Source organism: Danio aesculapii, chromosome 4 (assembly GCF_903798145.1).
Source record: "Danio aesculapii chromosome 4, fDanAes4.1, whole genome shotgun sequence".
Taxonomy (NCBI): domain Eukaryota; kingdom Metazoa; phylum Chordata; class Actinopteri; order Cypriniformes; family Danionidae; genus Danio; species Danio aesculapii.
The window spans coordinates 57205124-57223305 of record NC_079438.1 but is presented as its reverse complement, the minus strand read 5'-3'; the positions used below and the strand labels follow the sequence as shown (position 1 = coordinate 57223305).

The window sequence follows — 18182 nt, the reverse complement described above, 5'->3', positions numbered from 1 at the left end:
TTTATAAGGCGCGTCGGCTTCACCAATATGGCACTTTTACCTGTGAATTACTAAAGGAAATGTGTTTTATTTGTTTCATTCTGTCAAATTATTAATCATAATTAATCACATCCAAGATAAAAGATTGTATTTGCATAATATATACATTTATATTTATGAATATATGTATAAATACACATACATAACTATATGAAATACAAAAGTTATTATAGTTATGTATTTATTATATATAGCTTGCATTAAATATAAATAAACAAATATTTAATACAGAATAATAGGCATAATATATAATCACATAATAATATAGACACATAATATAGTCATGCATATATTTATATACACAGTATGCACAAAATTAAACTTAGTAAATATGAACTTTTATTTTTGGATGTGATTAATCAAGATTAATCTTTGATGATGCTAGTTTTTTTCTTTCAGAGGTCTTAATTATTCACATTTTTAAATATGTAGTGCTGAAGTCGGATTGTTGATGATTTTAGCCTTTGAAAGATTATAATAAATACAACTGGTCAACAAAATCAGCCAACAAACAAACTTACTATTGGAAATGGTGAGAAAATATAATAGTAATCTATACTCTCTGACTTTGATGTTCACTAGTTAGTACACAGGAAATGTTTGTATTATTCAAGTCGTGTTTCTGCTCTTCGTCTTTGGCGCTTTAGCACCACAGAAGCCTGAAAACTCTTCGGCTAATCTAATTGGCTGTGCTGTGCCCGATGTCCAGCCTCCTCTGGGCGGAGCCTCTTTTGCGAGCTGCTGATTGGTTGGTGACAGACCCAAAAGCTCCAGGTGTCTCGAAGAAAGATTTGGCCCCCAGCGATGCTTCCTTTGGTGTCACAGGAGTCTGAAATTATGGGAAACAAGGTGAGAATAACTATACTACAGCTCGAAACGTATAAAGTAGGAATAATTAATTAATTCACTCTTTTATGTGCTTTAGATGTGCATTTATTGTACTAAAACAAATAAGACTTCCCCTAGAAGGAAAAATATTATCGGAAATACTTTTAAAATTTCCATGCACTCTTACACATCACTTAAATAATTAACTTAATCAAAATAATCACTAATAATGTTGCCCTCAACTATATATATTGTTGCAGTATTATTACTAATCATATGCAGTACCTGTGTTTTTGCTGGCTTTGGGCTCTCTTCTGCTCGTGGTGATGATGTAGTGGCTGGTATTTTGTTCCCATGATGCTCTGGGCTCTGCAGTGTTTCAGTCACACCATAAGCTCCTCCTGCCACCACAAACTGTGCAGGCGACAGAACGGTGGGCAAACTGAAGCCGGCGGGCCCATCAGTGCTGGATGTGGGCATCGCACCCGCTATTAGTGGTGATTGCAACAGAAAATACGGCAAGGCTACGGCTGGCACTCCACCCTGCGTGTGCCCTGCTGGCATGAGGAAGTTAATACTATTCAGACCTATAGAAAAACAATGATGAAGAGTGTGAGGGATATTTTTTACTCATGATGTTTTTACTGTCTTGTTGAACTTGAGGTTTGACTTGTGCTCTGTGTATTTTATAATTATACTGTATTTATTTGACTTTTTTGGCAAGGAAAGAGGTTTTATTTTTATTTTGTAAAGCATTGTGGTCAAAGTGAACATTAAATATTTGATTAGTGCTTTGAAAATGGTTAATCGCATCATAAATCAATGTTTATATTTATAATGCTCATCTAAATACACACATGCATGCATATATTTGAGAGAATGTTTGTTTATATTTATATACAAAGCATTTATATCCGAAACAATTTATTAATATATTAATAATTATTATTTATATATTAAAATAATTTTTTAGTTCTTGATTTATATTAATAACTAATTTTATACAAATAATAAATATACACTTTACAACAATACAAACTTTTATTGTGGATGTGATCATTCATTTGATATATAAATTATTTATATTTAATGCGTAAATATTTTAGATTAATATATTTTTATGTTTTATATATATATATATATATATATATATATATATATATATATATATATATAAAGAATATATATATATATATAAATAAAAAGAATAATCATTGACACACACACACAAATATAAATATATATATAAATATATATATATATATATGTCAGTGATTATTCTTTTTATTTTATGTATGTTTGTATTTATTTATAGGCATAATAAATATACACAGTACACACTCATATAGTAAATACAAACGTTTATTTTATTTTGAATGTAGTTAATTGTTTGAAAGCACTAATTTATATATATATAAACTATATATATATTGCAAACGATGCATTATTTTATTTACTACAGTTAATTATTTAATTTTATTAGAATTATATATTTTATTATAATCATATTAATAATTATTTTTATGCATTTGTGTGTGTATAATACAAATTATGTAATATTTTATTTACAAAAATGTATGTTTTATGTATTTGTGTCTATATATGTGTATATATATGCACTCACACATACACACAGCACTAGTTTTGATGTACCTGCTGTGTTTGGCACATAGAGGTAATGAGGGGACAGGAGGGCGTCTTTGGAACTGGATGCTGCTACGTCATCTTCATGCAGACCCCCAAATGAGGCCCCGTCCCACGGGGAGCCTTCAGGAGAGCAGACTGGAGACCTTCTGGTGCTGGAGCTCAAGCTCTCGCTCTCCACCTAGCAGACATTTACATGTTAGAGCAGGGCTGTCAAACTCAAATCCTGGAGGGCCGGAGCTCTGCAGAGTTTAGTTCTGATCCTACTTCAACACACCTATCTGTGGGTATCAAACAAGCCTAAAGGACTCTATTAGTTTAATCAGGTGTGTTTAATTAGGGTTGGAGCTAAACTGTGAAGAGCTGCGGCCCTCCAGGAACTGAGTTTGACACCTGTGTGTGTGTTAGAGGGTCAATTACAGCTCTACGGATTATAATAATGCAGTCAATGAGATTTTATAAAGCAGTACTAAACTCATTCCAGTGATGCATCAGACTCAAATATTGATAAAATTTTGGATTGTTATTGTTGCTATTAATTTTAAGGTCACGAGGTTGTGTAGGCATTTCACTGCATATCATTCTGTTCATGACTGTATTGAATGTCTTTGAATAATTGTGAAAAGCTCTATACAAATAAACCTGAATTGAACTCACTGTGTCACTTTCTATGGATGCCGAGCGTCTTCTGCATTTTGCGGTCTGATGGTCCTCTTCCTCTGATCTCTCCCTCTTTCTCAGGCTGGAGGCACCATCAGCAATGTTCCCGCTGTACAGCATGAGCAGGGGCGTCTGCGGCAGGATTGCCAGCGGGTGAGAAAACGAAGCTGGAACTGGCATCAGATCAGCTTGAAGAGGCATCGCTAGAGACGCCAGCGCAGAGGGAACTACAGGACTAACACTGGGCTGAACACTGGAAACATACACAAGTCAACGGTTAGTGGTGATAACACAAACTTGAAATCTTACTTGTGTCAATTAGTTAACAAAAAGAAACCACTGTCAAGTATATGAATTCAAGTTGAGGTGCTAAAAATATGAATAACATCACATAATAGTTGAGATATTTTGAATTTGAGTTTTAAATATTGCTTTGGAAACTAACTGAAATAAATAATCTAGCTGAAATTATATTATCAATTATATATAATTAATAATTATTTATAAAAAAAATATATTTTTTAATTAATAGAAATACACAAGTGACTGAAGTTAGTATTTAAACTGAATAACTAAAACTGATATATTAATAACAAATTAGTTTAGAAATATAATTGTTTTGCAATAATTAAAACTATCAAAGCACATTATAGTTATTAAAAATAATAAAGCAACATTTGTATTTAAAAAAAGAACTTTTAAGTTTCTTTTATACTTTTTTATCTTAAAATAAAGTATCTTTATTTATTTGTTAGTTTTACTTTTTTCTTTAAATTAAAAAATAAATTAAAAATACAGCAAAAATGTTAAATCTAGGTTGAAAACTTGTGAGAATTGTTTGATTAAGCTATAATTTTCTCTTTCTTTTTGTGATTTGTATTGTGCAGCACATTGTTCAACCTTTGGTTGTGTTTAATAGTGCTATATTAATAAAATTGACATTGAAAAAAATTAAATGCTAAACCTAAATTAAATTATAGACCATTTACAAAAAATAAATCAAAGCAACTTATAAATATTTCATAATAATAGAACAACAAAAAACAAATGTCTAAATTATTAAAAATAAAACTCTGATAATGCTTTATTAACATTGTATTCAAGTAAATTATTAGTAATCAACTCTAATTATTAGTATATCAAGTCTAGACGGCATTTTTATAGAGCACAATTTTACACAACCGTAGTTGATCCAAAGTGCTTCATAATAATAAAAATGAAATATAAACTTGTATTAAAAATATAAGAATATAAGAATATATATATATGTATATATAGGTGCATCACGGTGGCGCAGTAGGCAGCACAATCACCTCACAGCAAGAAAGTTGCAGGTACAAGCCTTAGCTGGGTCAGTTGTCATTTCTGTGTGGAGTTTGCATGTTCTCACTGTGTTGGTGTGAGTTTCCTCCGGGTGCTCCGGTTTCCCCCACAAGTCCAAAGAAATGCGCTACAGATGAATTGATTAACTAAATCAACCGTAGTTATGTGTGTGAATAAGTGTGTGGATGTTTCCCAGTGATGGGTTGCAGCTGGAAGCATGCATTACTCAAAAGTAAAGGAGTAAAAATAAGTCTTTGAACACTTTGAAATAAATCTTTCTAAGATTTGAACCTACAATTTTTCAGTCACATGCTCAGATTCTCAAGTTTATGAGAAATGTATAATATATATGCATTATAAGTGATATTTAAGCAAATATATATTAAAACAACCAACTAAACAATCAAACTAATTTTTACCTGTCTCCAAACTGCAGTCGACACACTGCACTGTTGTTCCCGCTTTTCCTGGAGTAATCCACTGGCTCATCTGACAATACAAACATAAAAACACGGCATTAAACCAGTTACAATAAACACAACTGACTTATTTAAAATTATGCAAATATTCCGCTCTGCTCAAACCTGTGGAATATCTGTGAGGTGTGCTGGGGGCGGAGCTTATCAGTCTTTGATTGACAGGCGGAGCAGGAATGACCTGAAAGGAGGAATGACGTGCCATTTTCTCCCGTCGTTCAGTACTAGAGTTGCTGATTTGAGCTCTCAAATCATCTAAATCTTAAATAAAGGCATATAATTACAATACGGTCACACTTAAGAGCCCTAAAAACCATTATCAGAAGTTAAAACATGATATACCGCTGCTGCTTTGGAAATCGCCAGGCCCGATCCATTTGAAGACTGGTTTACGCGTCTTTTCTTCTCTCATGTGAATTTTCTTGATCAGATTCAGGCTAGTCAGGACATTAGCGATATCATACAAACGCCGTACCTTAGCTAAACAAACACAAACAATCCCAAAAATTAATTATGAGCTTCATGCAATCAATAAAAGTAAAACTACATTAGTGATGGGCTGATAAACAATATTTAGTGAAAAAAGTTAACAGACTTTGTGCAATTGCTAAGATTTGTTACATTTTGCACATTTAATATAGCTCTTAAAGTCATGCATAAAATAAAAGAAATAAAAAAAACTAATGTAATTGTGTTACAAATGATGCTTGCAACAATTTTAGGATTACATTTTGCACATTTACCTTCTTGTGTCACAACTTTTAGTATTAAATTCAATTTTTAAATGTGCTATCTTAATTTAAATGTGCGTGCATGTACTAAGTATCATTACATTTTCACATTTAATGTACCTCTTAAAGCCAGATTAAAGAAAGAAAGTAAAAAAAAAATTGTGTTCAAATTGATGCTTACACTGAAAAAAATTATTCAAAGATGATTCCTTGGATTTACTAAATTTTTTTTACGTTAAGTGGTTGTAAATAATTTGTTTGTTTAAATTCAGCTTAAATAAATTAAGTTGAACATTGCTCAATTTAATTTGTTTGTTTAAATTCAACACAAATAAATTGTGTGCAACAGTTTTGCATGCAACACTTTTTTCAGTGAACAGTTTTAAGATTACATTTTGCACATTTTATGTACACTGAAAAAAATTATTCAAAGATGATTCCTTGGATTTATTAAATTTGTTTACGTTAAGTGGTTGTAAACAATTTATTTGTGTTGAATTTAAACAAACAAATTAAGTTGAACATTGCTCAATTTAATTAGTTTGTTTAAATTCAACACAAATAAATTGTTTGCAACAGTTTTGCATGCAACACTTTTTTCAGTGAACAGTTTTAAGATTTTGCACATTTTACCTCTTAAAATAAAAAAAGAAAAGTAAAACAGGTAAAGTAATACTAATAATTGTGTTAAAATGTATGCTTGCAACAGTTTTAAGATTACATTTTGCACATTTACTCTTATTTTGCTTTTTATGTCACAGCGTTTAGTTTTTAATCAAATTTATAAGCGTGCTATCTTAATTTAAGGATAAATGTTTTGAACATTTGTGTGCAGTTGCTGTTTTGTTACATTTTCACATTTTATATACCTTTTAAAATAAAAAAGAAAGTAAAACAGGTAAATTAATACTAATAATTGTGTTAAAATGTATGCTTGCAACAGTTTTAAGATTACATTTTGCACATTTACCCTTATTTACCTTCTTGTGTCACAACGTTTAGTATTAAATTCAATTTTTAAGTACGCTATCTTAATTTAAATGTGTGTGCATGTACTAAGTATCATTACATTTTCACATTTAATGTACCTCTTAAAGCCAGATTAAAGAAAGTAAAGTACTTACTAAAAAAAGTAAAAAAAAATTGTGTTAAAATTTATGCTTACAACAGTTTTAAGAGTACATTTTGCACATTTACTCTTATTTTGCTTTTTATGTCACAGTGTTTAGTTTTTAATCAAATTTATAAGCGTGCTATCCTAATTTAAGGACAATAGTTTTGAACATTTGTGTGCAGTTGCTGTTTCGTTACATTTTCACATTTTAAGTACCTCTTAAAATAAAAAAGAAAAGTAAAACAGGTAAATTAATACTAATAATTGTGTTAAAATGATGCTTGCAACAGTTTTAAGATTACATTTTGCACATTTACTCTCATTTACCTTCTTATATCACAACTTAACATATTAAGTATTATTTTTAAATTAAGTATTATTAAGTATAAGTATAGAATTTAATTTTTAAGTGTGCTATCTTAATTTAAATTTGTGTGCATTTGCTAAGTATCATTGCATTTTCACATTTTATGTACCTCTTAAAATAAAAAAGAACGTTTTGCACATTTAATATAGCTCTTAAAGTAATACAAAAAATGAAAAGAAATTAAAGCAGGTTAAAAAACATTGTGTTAAAATGTATGCTTATAATAGTTTTCAGATTAGATTTTGCACATTTACTCTCATTTACCTTTTTTTGTCACAACTTTTATTTTTTATTTAATTTGTAAGGACAAATGTGTAATACATATATTTTTTAACTATACTTTAAAATGTAATAAATGATAATGTGTGGCTTTAGTCATGGTTGGAAGTAAGGCTGCACGATATTGCAAAAATCTGATATTGCAATATTTAAATTTTCTGCAAAAATATTGTTAAATAAATTTAGTTTCACAAGATAGTTTGAACAGCTCTATTTGACGGTTTATTCAACATTATTTAGGTACAGAAATTGAATAATCCCAATGCAGAAATGCTTTTCTTACATTGCTTTGTCTTGTTTTAATATAAAAATTCCTATAGCAGGTTAAAATATTGTTTTGTTTTCACCTTCAGAAGAAATAAGTCAAAATTAAGAGTTTTTCCTTAAAACAAGCTCAATTATATGCTTGTGGGGTTAGTAAAATAATCTTATTTCAGCTTTGAAATGTAGAAATTTGGACTAGAAACCAAGACAGAAGTAAATTTTGTGGCATAGATCATATAAATACAGCAATTACAATTTTGTGGCTCCTGGTCAACTCAGACTCAACGTTGCAGATTTTGCGATGTGACTATTGTGGATGCACACATAGCGATATCGATGCTGAAACGATATATTGTGCAGCCCTAGTTGGGAGACTCAGGCAGAGTTAACAATTTATATATCAAAATGAATATCATTATTGATCAATACGGGAAAAAAATATCAAGATAAATCTATTGGCATATAAGAAATGTCTTACTTTTATACTTGCTGTCGTAGGACTCTTCCTGACCCTCTTCAATTAAAATCTTAGCAGCCATATCGAGGGTTACAGTTTGGGTTTTGGACACCAGGAACAACATGACAAACTTCTGGCTCATGATTCGGAGTGATTTATCCTTCCTTCTGCTGGAAGCGGCTGTGAAAAGAGAGAAGTCAGGTTTACAACACTTATTTACCTTAATTTTAACCTAATTAAGCCTTTAAATGTCACTTTAGGCTGAATGCTAGTATACTGAAAAATATCTAGTCAAATATTTAGTGCTGTCTTCATGGCAAATATAAAAGAAATAAGTCATTAATGAGTTATGTTTAGAAATGTGTTGAAAAAATCTAATAACAGGGGGGATAATAATTCAGGAGGGCTAATCATTCTGACTTCAACTGTAATGATGAAATGTCCATGCTGAAAGTGAGCTAACCCTTTTAAGAACCCATCCAAAGTTGTGTTTGATAAGAGGAATCTGCATTTTTAATGACTGAATAAAGAATGATGAGTGTGCAAATGTGAAGTGGCAGGAGGAAATCAGAGTTGTTGAATATGAGGAATGAATGGCTGAATTGGCTGTTCGAGTGACTCCTGCCCTCATGATGGGATGGTAATAAGCTTTTGTTAGGAAGGAAAGCCGTTGCTTGGTGACAGCGGCCACATGGGATATGAAGCCAACGAACACAATAATAAGCACATCAGAAGGTCCAGACGAGGACAGCAGGACGCAAAACAGCTTCATTTCTGTATGAAGCCGTCAAACTCAAAGCAGACTTCCATATCAATGCTCTAACGCAAAGCAAACACTGTGAAGTAGTACAGTAATATGCAAAAATATGGTAGAGAATGGCGTTTATGTCGGTATTAGCCAACATTGGGGTCTTTTATTTTATGATTGGCTGCTAAAGGAAACTCAAAACAGATTTTTTAAAAACTGCATTGATCTGTTTTTAAAATAAAGCATGTAAAATTAAATACCAAAGATTTATTGTGAAGCATTTTAACACACAAATAAGTGTAATATGCAAAAAAAACATGGTAATATGGTGTTTGTGTCAGTATTAGCCAATATTTGGGGGTTTTATTTCATCATTGGCTGCTAAAGGAAACTGAAAACAGATTTTATTTTTAATAGCATTGATCTGTTTTCAAAATAAAGCATGTAAAATTAAATACCAAAGATTTATTGTGAAGCATTTTAACACAGAAAAAGTGTAATGTGCAAATAATATGGTTGAGTATGGTGTTTGTGTCAGTATTTGGGGGTTTTATTACATCATGGGCTGCTAAAGGAAACTGAAAACTGATTTTTTAAAACTGCATTGATCTGTTTTCAAAATAAAGCATGTAAAATTAAATATTAAAGCGTTATTTTAATGCATTTTAAGACAGAAAAAGTGTAATATGCAAAAATATGGTAGAGGATGGTGTTTTTTTCAATATTAGCCAAAATTTGGGGCTTTTATTTCATCATTTGCTGCTTAAGGAAACCAAAAAGATGAAACTTTCATTTATTTTGTTTAATCTGTTTTAAAAATGAAGCATGTAAAATTACACACCAAAGCTTTATTGTAAAGCCTTTTAACATGCAAACAGTCTAGACTTAAAATATCAGAATTAAGAATTATTGTGATTTTTTTTTACCACTGAAACGCTTTTATTTCATTCATTTATGTATATAAATTAATGAAACTAACATATATAATTACTATAATATGATATAATGAGTAATAAAATAACTCTAGGCTTCGAACCTGTCATTTTTAATTAACAGGAACAAATATTTACCCAATGCACCAAATTTAAGTGAAATTTCTGAATATATGTTGCTTTTCATTACACAATTAACACATTAATTAATTAAACCATGTATGCTTAAGTGTATTTATATTTACATATGAACCACATTAATATTAAATGCAGTTTCTCTTAACAAAGATCAACAGGCACAGGTCACTCTTACAAGAGTTCAGCAGACAGAAACATGCCTGAACATGCAGCTTTGAGTTCCTCTTTGATTAATTAGCTCCCCTCCTATGCATGTCTGCTAGAATACGGCACATTTACAACTGAGAGACAACTGTGCTGTGATGGGATTATGTGTGACCAACACAAAGACCTGGAAACCGGTGTTGTGTTGCTTGAAACGCTGTTAACTGGTGACCGATTAATGGGTGAGATACTAATAATGACGCTTAAGGGTGCAACCGTCACTATAAAATTAAACCATATCAGTGCAATATGGTAGACATGCAGTTGCACAAAGCATATTTGGCTTTATTGATATCCTTGATAAATACAGACCACATACAGCCAAATGGCAAATTATTAAAATGTTAACTTGTGAATATTTCCAAAATTACATTAGATATTTTCTATAATATTTTTATTCTGGAGAAAGTCTCATTTATATTAGTTTGGCTGGAATAAAAACCTAATTAACTTAGTTAAGACATTACATTAGACTTTAATCGTGACATTAGTAAGTAAACGAATTACGTGCATAATTATAAAAGTTAAGTCAAATTAACCGTTCCAAGTTACAACAGATACTCACTTTTTAAAGTAAAGTCAACTTGTTGATTTTAAGGCAATGGGTTTACTCACTTTTTTTAAAGTAGAGTAACTAATCACTTTTTTACTGTGTGTGTGTGTGTGTGTGTGTGTGTGTGTGTGTGTGTGTGTGTGTGTGTGTGCGCATGTCCTACCGTGTGCATTCTGCATGTGTTGGACAGCATGCAGGCTGTTTCCTTCCCTCTGGTCCATCAGTAAATCGTAGTGTTGATCTCGACCGGCCTGTAAAAGTTCCTGTAGAGTCTGCGGGAGCCGCGAGCGTCCGTGCCACACGTACAGGTTTTTTGCCTTCCTGCTGACCAGCATCAGCGACTCCAGCACGTTCACAATATCATAGATACGTCTTCTCTCAACGCCTGAAATCAAAACATTGGGAACCAACAGTTCGATTTTTGAAAATATATTTATGCAAATAAATATTATTGCTCGTTGTTAGTTCATGCATGAACAAATGCATTTTATAGAGCTTAATATTTCATAAATGAGTTTGCGCAGCCATTGGAACCTTATTCTCAATTAGGCACGGGCCAGTATAAGATTCTGATGGTATGATAACCTTGGATAAAAACATCACGGTTTCGTGGTATTGTGATTACTGCTCTAAAATATATTCTTTTTAATCGTCTGGGTAAAAAACAACAACTTTATCCTCTTTGAACAATATATTTTATTTTGTAAAACTTATATAAAGTATATAATAAATAAAATATATAAAAGTATATACAATATTTTGGAGCAGTAAACATGTCAGGCTAAATAATTCAAATGAATCATTGACTTCTGCTGTCTTCATTAGTTTTAAAAACACTGATTTCTTTACTACTTGAAAAAGGCATCCTTGGATATTTTTTCTGCTGGAGATATTGTCCTAAAAACCTTAAATAAAATGCAAAAAAAACAAAAACAAAAAAGCTTACATATACGGTAGGAATGCTATAGCAGAAAATGTGGGTGGTTTTAAAACCTTGACTTTTCCAAACCGCGGTATACCTTGAAAACGTTTATAATCCCATGCCCTGTCTCAGTTATTTTGTTGATCAGATCCCTTTATTGAAAATGTATTATATATAGCGCTCAGTATAAATGAGTATACTCTTTTGAAAATGTATATTTTTATGCATTTATTAGTGACTATAACCTTTTTGGTACATTTGCACAAAAAAGTTTTATTTTATTTTTATTTTATTTTTATTAAACAGTTTTATTCATTAATATAAGAGTTTGGTCACCAAAACCTCTTTAGGAATGAAAAAATCTTCTGGAGAAAGTCTTATTTGTTTTATTTCGGCTTGAATAAAAGCAGTTTTTAATTTTTTAAAAATCATTTTAAGGTCAATATTATTAGCCCCTTTAAGCTATATTTGTTTTCGATAGTCTACAGAACAAACCATCATTATACAATAACTTGCCTAATTACCCCAACCTGCCTAGTTAACCTAATTAATCTAGTTAAGCCTTTAAATGTCACATTAAGCTGTATAGAAGTGTCTTGAAGAATATCTAGTCTAATATTATTTACTGTCATCATGGCAAAGATAAAATGAATCAGTTATTAGAGATGAGTTATTAAAACTATTATGATTAGAAATGTGCTGAAAAATATCTTCTCTCCGTTTAACAAAAATTGGGAAAAAAATAAACGGGGGCTAATAATTCTGACTTCAACTGTATATAGGCACTTTTATTTTAAAGTTATATACATATTGTATAACTGCAGGTTAATTATGCTTGACCACTGTACTGTCCATAGCTCTTTCTGATTTTGATTGTAATTTACTAATGGGCGCATTTTGTGAAGCTGCTTTTGAATAACTATTGTGAAAAGTGCTATACAAATAAACTTTCATTAAATTAAATTATTAGCTCGAGACTTCTGGTCTCAATTAATTGCATTGATTTTTAGCCAAAAATAAATAAATATTAATGGCTTGTTATGCTGCAAACTTGTGTTTTCTTATATTATTTTATGTATTGTCATAAACACAATTGTTTGTAGAGCAAGTAGTTTGATTGTTTACTGCCGTTATTAGGCGAATGAATCAGAAGTTCATCCGCAGAAATCAAAATAATGAAACCATAAAACATTTAGTGGAAAATGTGCTGTTTATTGATTTATAGAAAAGTTTTCATTTATTTTTTTATCATAAAAACTGCATTTAGAACAAATCTGTGCTTATTTAACTTCCAAAGTTTTAGTGCAGATAATAATGCATTCAACTATAAATATTTACTTTAACTTCAAAAGTTTCAATGATATCTCCACGGGTTTGACATTGCATTGCAGAATAAGGTCAACACATATACAGATTGTGTTTAGCAGTTATTTTCTCTTACCCAAGCATGTGGCCACTTCATCCAGTGAGATATTGATGCTTTCAGAGGATTTTGGGTAATCAGGGTACAAAGCCAGAAATTTCTGACACAAAAGCCCCAAACTCTTCTGTTTTCTACTGGGTCGCCTTTCAGATTCGTCTAATGCTTCAAACTGGAATAAAGAAAGATAAAACGAACTCAAACTACTGAACATATTTAATGGGATAGTTCATTATTTACTTTCCCTTAAGTGGGTTTTAAATCTTTATAAGTTTCTTTCTTCTATTGAACAAGAAAGAAGATATTTTGAAGAATGCTGGAAACCTGTAACCATTGATTTCCATAGTAGAAAAACGAATACAATGGAAGTCAATGGTTACTGGCTTCAAAATATCTTCTTTTTTAAAAGCTTGAACCAAGTAAAGGGTGTTTACTATAAATGATGACAGATTTTTCATCTTTGGGTGAACTATTCCTTTAATTTCATTCATTTTAAAGCACAGTTTACCCAATATTACACATTATTTACTCTCGCTGTATACTTTATGACGTTCTTTACTCTGTTTAACACGAAAGAAGATATTTTGAAGAATGCTGGAGACCTGTAACCACTGACTTCTATAGTAGGAAAACAAATACAGTGGTTACAGGTTTCCAGCATTCTTCAAAATATCTTCTTTTGTGTTCAACAGAAGAAAGAAACCCATAAAGACTTGAAACAAGTAAAGGCTGTGTAAACGACGACATAATTTTCCTTTTTGGGTGAACCATCCCATTAATTTAATTGATTTCTGACTCATTGTCTACCTGACACGAGTCGTCAAGTTCTTCCTCTTCCTCCTCCTCTGCAATCTTCTCTTTATTTTCAATGGGTTTGAAGAGGGTTTTCTTCATTTCTCTGTCGCGTATATCTGGACTGGCGGCACTGATCAGCATTTTCAGATTTGCTGTTGGAGTCCAGGGGTCCGCATGGGCCTTCTCAGTGAGTTTAATAGGGGTTATGTGGGTGATTTCAGGACTGGAAATCTTCCTATGTCCATTCAAAGCAGCTGTCAGAGTCTCGCTCTTCAGTGGGGTCATTTTCCTTCTGTCCATGCAGATGTTTTCCTGAAAACATAGTATTAGTTAAACATCGTATGAGACGTTATCATCATAATATTTAAACAAACGTGTATCTGGATAATCTTACTTTATGGTCATTCATGCTGGCAGCATCATCAGAGCCTGTCTTATTCACTAGTGTTCTGACACTAAGCAAATCCTTTAATGTTAAACACTTCACCTCCATCTAAAACAAAAAGAAATAAGTCATAATCAGCACATTTATGCCGTTATACATTTAGTTAACTGTTATTATACATGAATGACATTGATATAAACATGAGTGTTCATTGCATTAACAATATTGAATATCAACAACTATGTTTATATATTTTATTATGAATATAGTCCTGATCTGACGTAATGCTACGTTTGCTAACTTACTAATGAAGTGCTGCCAGAAGTTATACATCCAAATACTTGTATGTTAATCTAACTTATAGGTATAATCGTGTTATATTACATATTATAAACGTATAATTAATGCTATAAGAGCGATCTGATCTGATCTGATGACGGTGGGCAGTTTTTGGCGCAAATATCTCCACCAGTTGCCTGGTAACTAAACCAGTTATATTAGCAGAATCTAAACATAACGATTTAACTTAATAAATAATTCATATTTATATTATTATTATAGAATTGGATATAGTATATATTCACACTTTGTACATATAGATTAGATAGAATTTTAGCTAACTTAACTTATATATATGGAATATAAATGACCGCTTATTATAAATAATAAGCTTTTCTGATTGTTTGAATACTAAAAAAAATCTGTGACTTAAAAAATAAATCGATTTACATTATTTTTAATACATTAACATGACGTAACTTTAATTCAGATGTGAGATGTAGATCAGGAACATTAACGTTATATTCTTACCTGAAACCTCCGTCCTTGTAATTAATAAATCCTAAAAACGTAAATAAATCCTGTGTCAAGGCTGATCTTTCGTTTTCCTCTTCACATGAGCATAATTCCTCTGTAAATCAGAGGATCTGAGCTTGTAATCTTCTTATTTCAGTCGTTCAGTGATCAGGCGAGTATGAATCACCCGCTAAAGCTTGTTTTCTGGCGCTCTAAAGAGCCACAACATCTCTCGTCCAATCACGAATCCGCTATGCAAATTTGTCGACGCTGATTGGACGAATGAGAAGGAAACGCCTGCGGGAAACAACTGTAGCCAACCAGAGACGCGCTCTGACCAAGCCTGTGGGGGTTTGTTGGCGGGGCTATAGGCGCGCTCTCGCATCGATTATTATTAAAGGCGCGCCTGAAGTTTTTTAAGGCGTATTTGCAACTCAGCGGGGACATAATTAATCAGCACATATGATTAATCGACACGATTTTAAAAGCAGATGGTCTCCTGACAGCTTGAAATGACAAGTTTAGGCAGGAACAAAGGTGATGTGTGACACAGGTGGGGTTTTGGCGCGGCTGACGGGTTTTCTCGCGGGAAAGAGTGTAATATGAGAAGAAACCCCACACCCACAAACTACCCCCACATAAGGACATTTTACACACGTCATAATCATAGAAATAGAATAGAAAATCTAATATTAGCCATAAAACCTTTGAAATAGCTTAATATATTCAATGAAATGATTATTATCAATGATTATTATCAGATATATTAGTTTTACCTCTATAATAACAAATTATATCTTGTATTTGAACAGAACTGGAAGAAACAACGCTGAAAAAATAATTATTCATTGGATTTACAAAAATTTTTTAAGGTAACCGCTTGCAAACAATTTATATGGGCTGAATTTAAACAAAGAAATTGAATGCAGTAATGTTCAACTTAATTTGTTTAAATTCAGCCTATATCAATTGTTTGCCAGCAGTTACCTTAAATAGGTTAAGTAAATCAAATGAATTATTTTTTCCAGTGTTGTTTCTTCCAGTCCAGTCCAAGATATAATTCGTTACTATAAATGTAAAACTAATATATCAGATAATAATCATTGATAATATAATTAGTTACTATAAAACTAATATATCAGAGAACTACATTATTAATTTTTTTTATTTTGTTTGCTGAAATTCGCAGCCTTTTTCACAATTTTAAATTGAAATTGATCTATTTGTTAAATCATAGATTGTTTAAAAGAAAAGTGATTTTGAAGGTATCCAAATACTCACCGGCCACTTTATTAGGTACACCTGTCCAACTGCTGGTTAATGCAAATTTCTAATCAGCCAATCACATGGAAGCAACTCAATGTATTTAGGCATGTAGACATGGTCAATAAGATCTGCTGCAGTTGAAACTGAGCATCAGAATGGGGAAGAAAGGGGATTTAAGTGACTTTGAACGTGGCATGGTTGTTGGTGCCAGACAGGCTGGGCTGAGCATTTCAGAAACTGCTGATCTACTGGGATTTTCACGCACAACCATCTCTAGGATATACAGAGAATGGCCCGAAAAAGAGACCGTATCCAGTGAGCGGCAGGTCTGTGGGTGCAAATGCCTTGTTGATGCCAGAGGTCAGAGGAGAATGGCCAGACTGGTTCGAGCTGATAGAAAGGCCACAGTAACTCAAATAATCACTCAGAATGCTTTCTTGAACATGACAATGAGTTCACTGTACTCAAATGGCCTCCACAGGCACCAGATCTCAATCCAATAGAGCACTTTGGGATGTGTTGGAACGGGAGATTCACATCATGGATGTGCAGCCGACAAGTCTGCTGCAACTGCATGATGCTATCATGTCAATATGGAGCAAAATCTCTGAGGAATATCTCCAGTAGCTTGTTGAATCTATGCTACGAAGGATTGAGGTAGTACTGAAGGCAAAAGGGGGTCCAACCCGGTACTAGTATGGTGTACCTAATAAATTGGCCTGTGAGTGTATATATTCAGGGTTATGATTATCTTACTGCTTTTGTGAGGTCTGAGGTACACCAAAATACAGAGTAAGACTTGATTTACATCTTAAAAAATGTGGCTTTATGAAGTTTTGGCATTGTTTGGGTGTATATCACATTACATAATCTTTTCTGTCATCTCTATGCCAAGAATAGTTATGCATAAGTCCAAAATACTCACGGCTGTGTTATGACTGTGAAATGTTTCAGTCTGTCTGTCTGAGAGGCATGCAGAAAATTAATTTAATTTCTCAAGGAGCGCTTAGTCAAGTGGGTGAATCACATTTGCATGATTATGCAAAATTGGATCGAAAGAGAAGCTGAATGAATTTTTAGAGGATGCGCCACACTGATGGCAACCCACAGACTGTACATATTAAACAGCAGAATATGGGACTGTGCCATGTAGGTCAAATAAAACAGCGTGAGAAGAGTGTAAGATGGAGGCAGAAATGAAATTGCAAGATGGTTTGAAGTGGCCACTGGTGGCAAAGGAAAATAGTTTTGAGATTTCAAAGACAGACGGAAGAACCAGAGCTGAATATTAATGTAAAGCAGGGTTTCCTCCATATGCAAAATGTCAAACCCCTTGTTTTTTCCCTGATATTTAGTCTAAAAAGCTGAATTTCCATCACCTATCCATCTTAATTTTCACTTATAGGATTATGCTGCTATTGTAAATTAAATGTGTCAAGACTTACATTCATTAGCAAAACAAAACAAAAAAAATAAAAAATAAAAAAATAAAACTAACCATGAAATATATATACGTGTGTGTGTGTGTGTGTGTGTGTGTGTGTGTGTGTGTGTGTGTGTGTGTGTTAATTAATTAATTAAGACAATTTAAAATGTCAAAACTAATTTCATGACCTCAGGAACAATAAAATAATAATAATTACCTGATTTTCAATGTCTTGAATAAAACTTTTCCAGATATTCCATGTGGTAATACACTTTACATAAGTAAAACATAATATTAACCAATGAAACCCCTCTCTTAGCCAGCCTTTAAACTTGTGCTAATGTATTATAGGGTCTCTAACTCTATGAATATGTTAAATTAATACATTTTGAAAGAAAAAATACAACTGCAAAAAA

The 18182-nt window shown here is 32.1% G+C and overlaps 1 protein-coding gene across 1 annotated transcript; it reads right to left on the bottom strand.

The window, feature by feature from the left end:
* Positions 1–396: 396 nt before the first annotated feature.
* On the bottom strand, positions 397–15257 carry e2f7 (E2F transcription factor 7). The gene is made up of 13 exons (XM_056455144.1): positions 15090–15257; positions 14289–14387; positions 13907–14206; positions 13121–13271; positions 10921–11142; positions 8204–8362; positions 5313–5450; positions 5079–5231; positions 4914–4983; positions 3169–3424; positions 2521–2692; positions 1153–1454; positions 397–868 (listed from the first exon to the last, which is right to left on the bottom strand). Exons 2-13 carry the CDS (start codon positions 14385–14387, stop codon positions 719–721), a joined length of 2172 nt encoding a protein of 723 aa, XP_056311119.1. The 5' UTR covers positions 15090–15257; the 3' UTR covers positions 397–718.
* Positions 15258–18182: the final 2925 nt, after the last annotated feature.

Excerpts from the sequence above, each read along its gene's own strand:
- e2f7 (XM_056455144.1), bottom strand. The coding sequence starts at position 14,387 with ATGGAGGTGAAGTGTTTAACATTAAAGGATTTGCTTAGTGTCAGAACA. Across the intron at positions 13,272-13,906 it reads AACTTGACGACTCGTGTCAG|TTTGAAGCATTAGACGAATC; the intron begins GTAGACAATGAG and ends TCTTTATTCCAG. Across the intron at positions 2,693-3,168 it reads CATCCATAGAAAGTGACACA|GTGGAGAGCGAGAGCTTGAG; the intron begins GTGAGTTCAATT and ends AATGTCTGCTAG.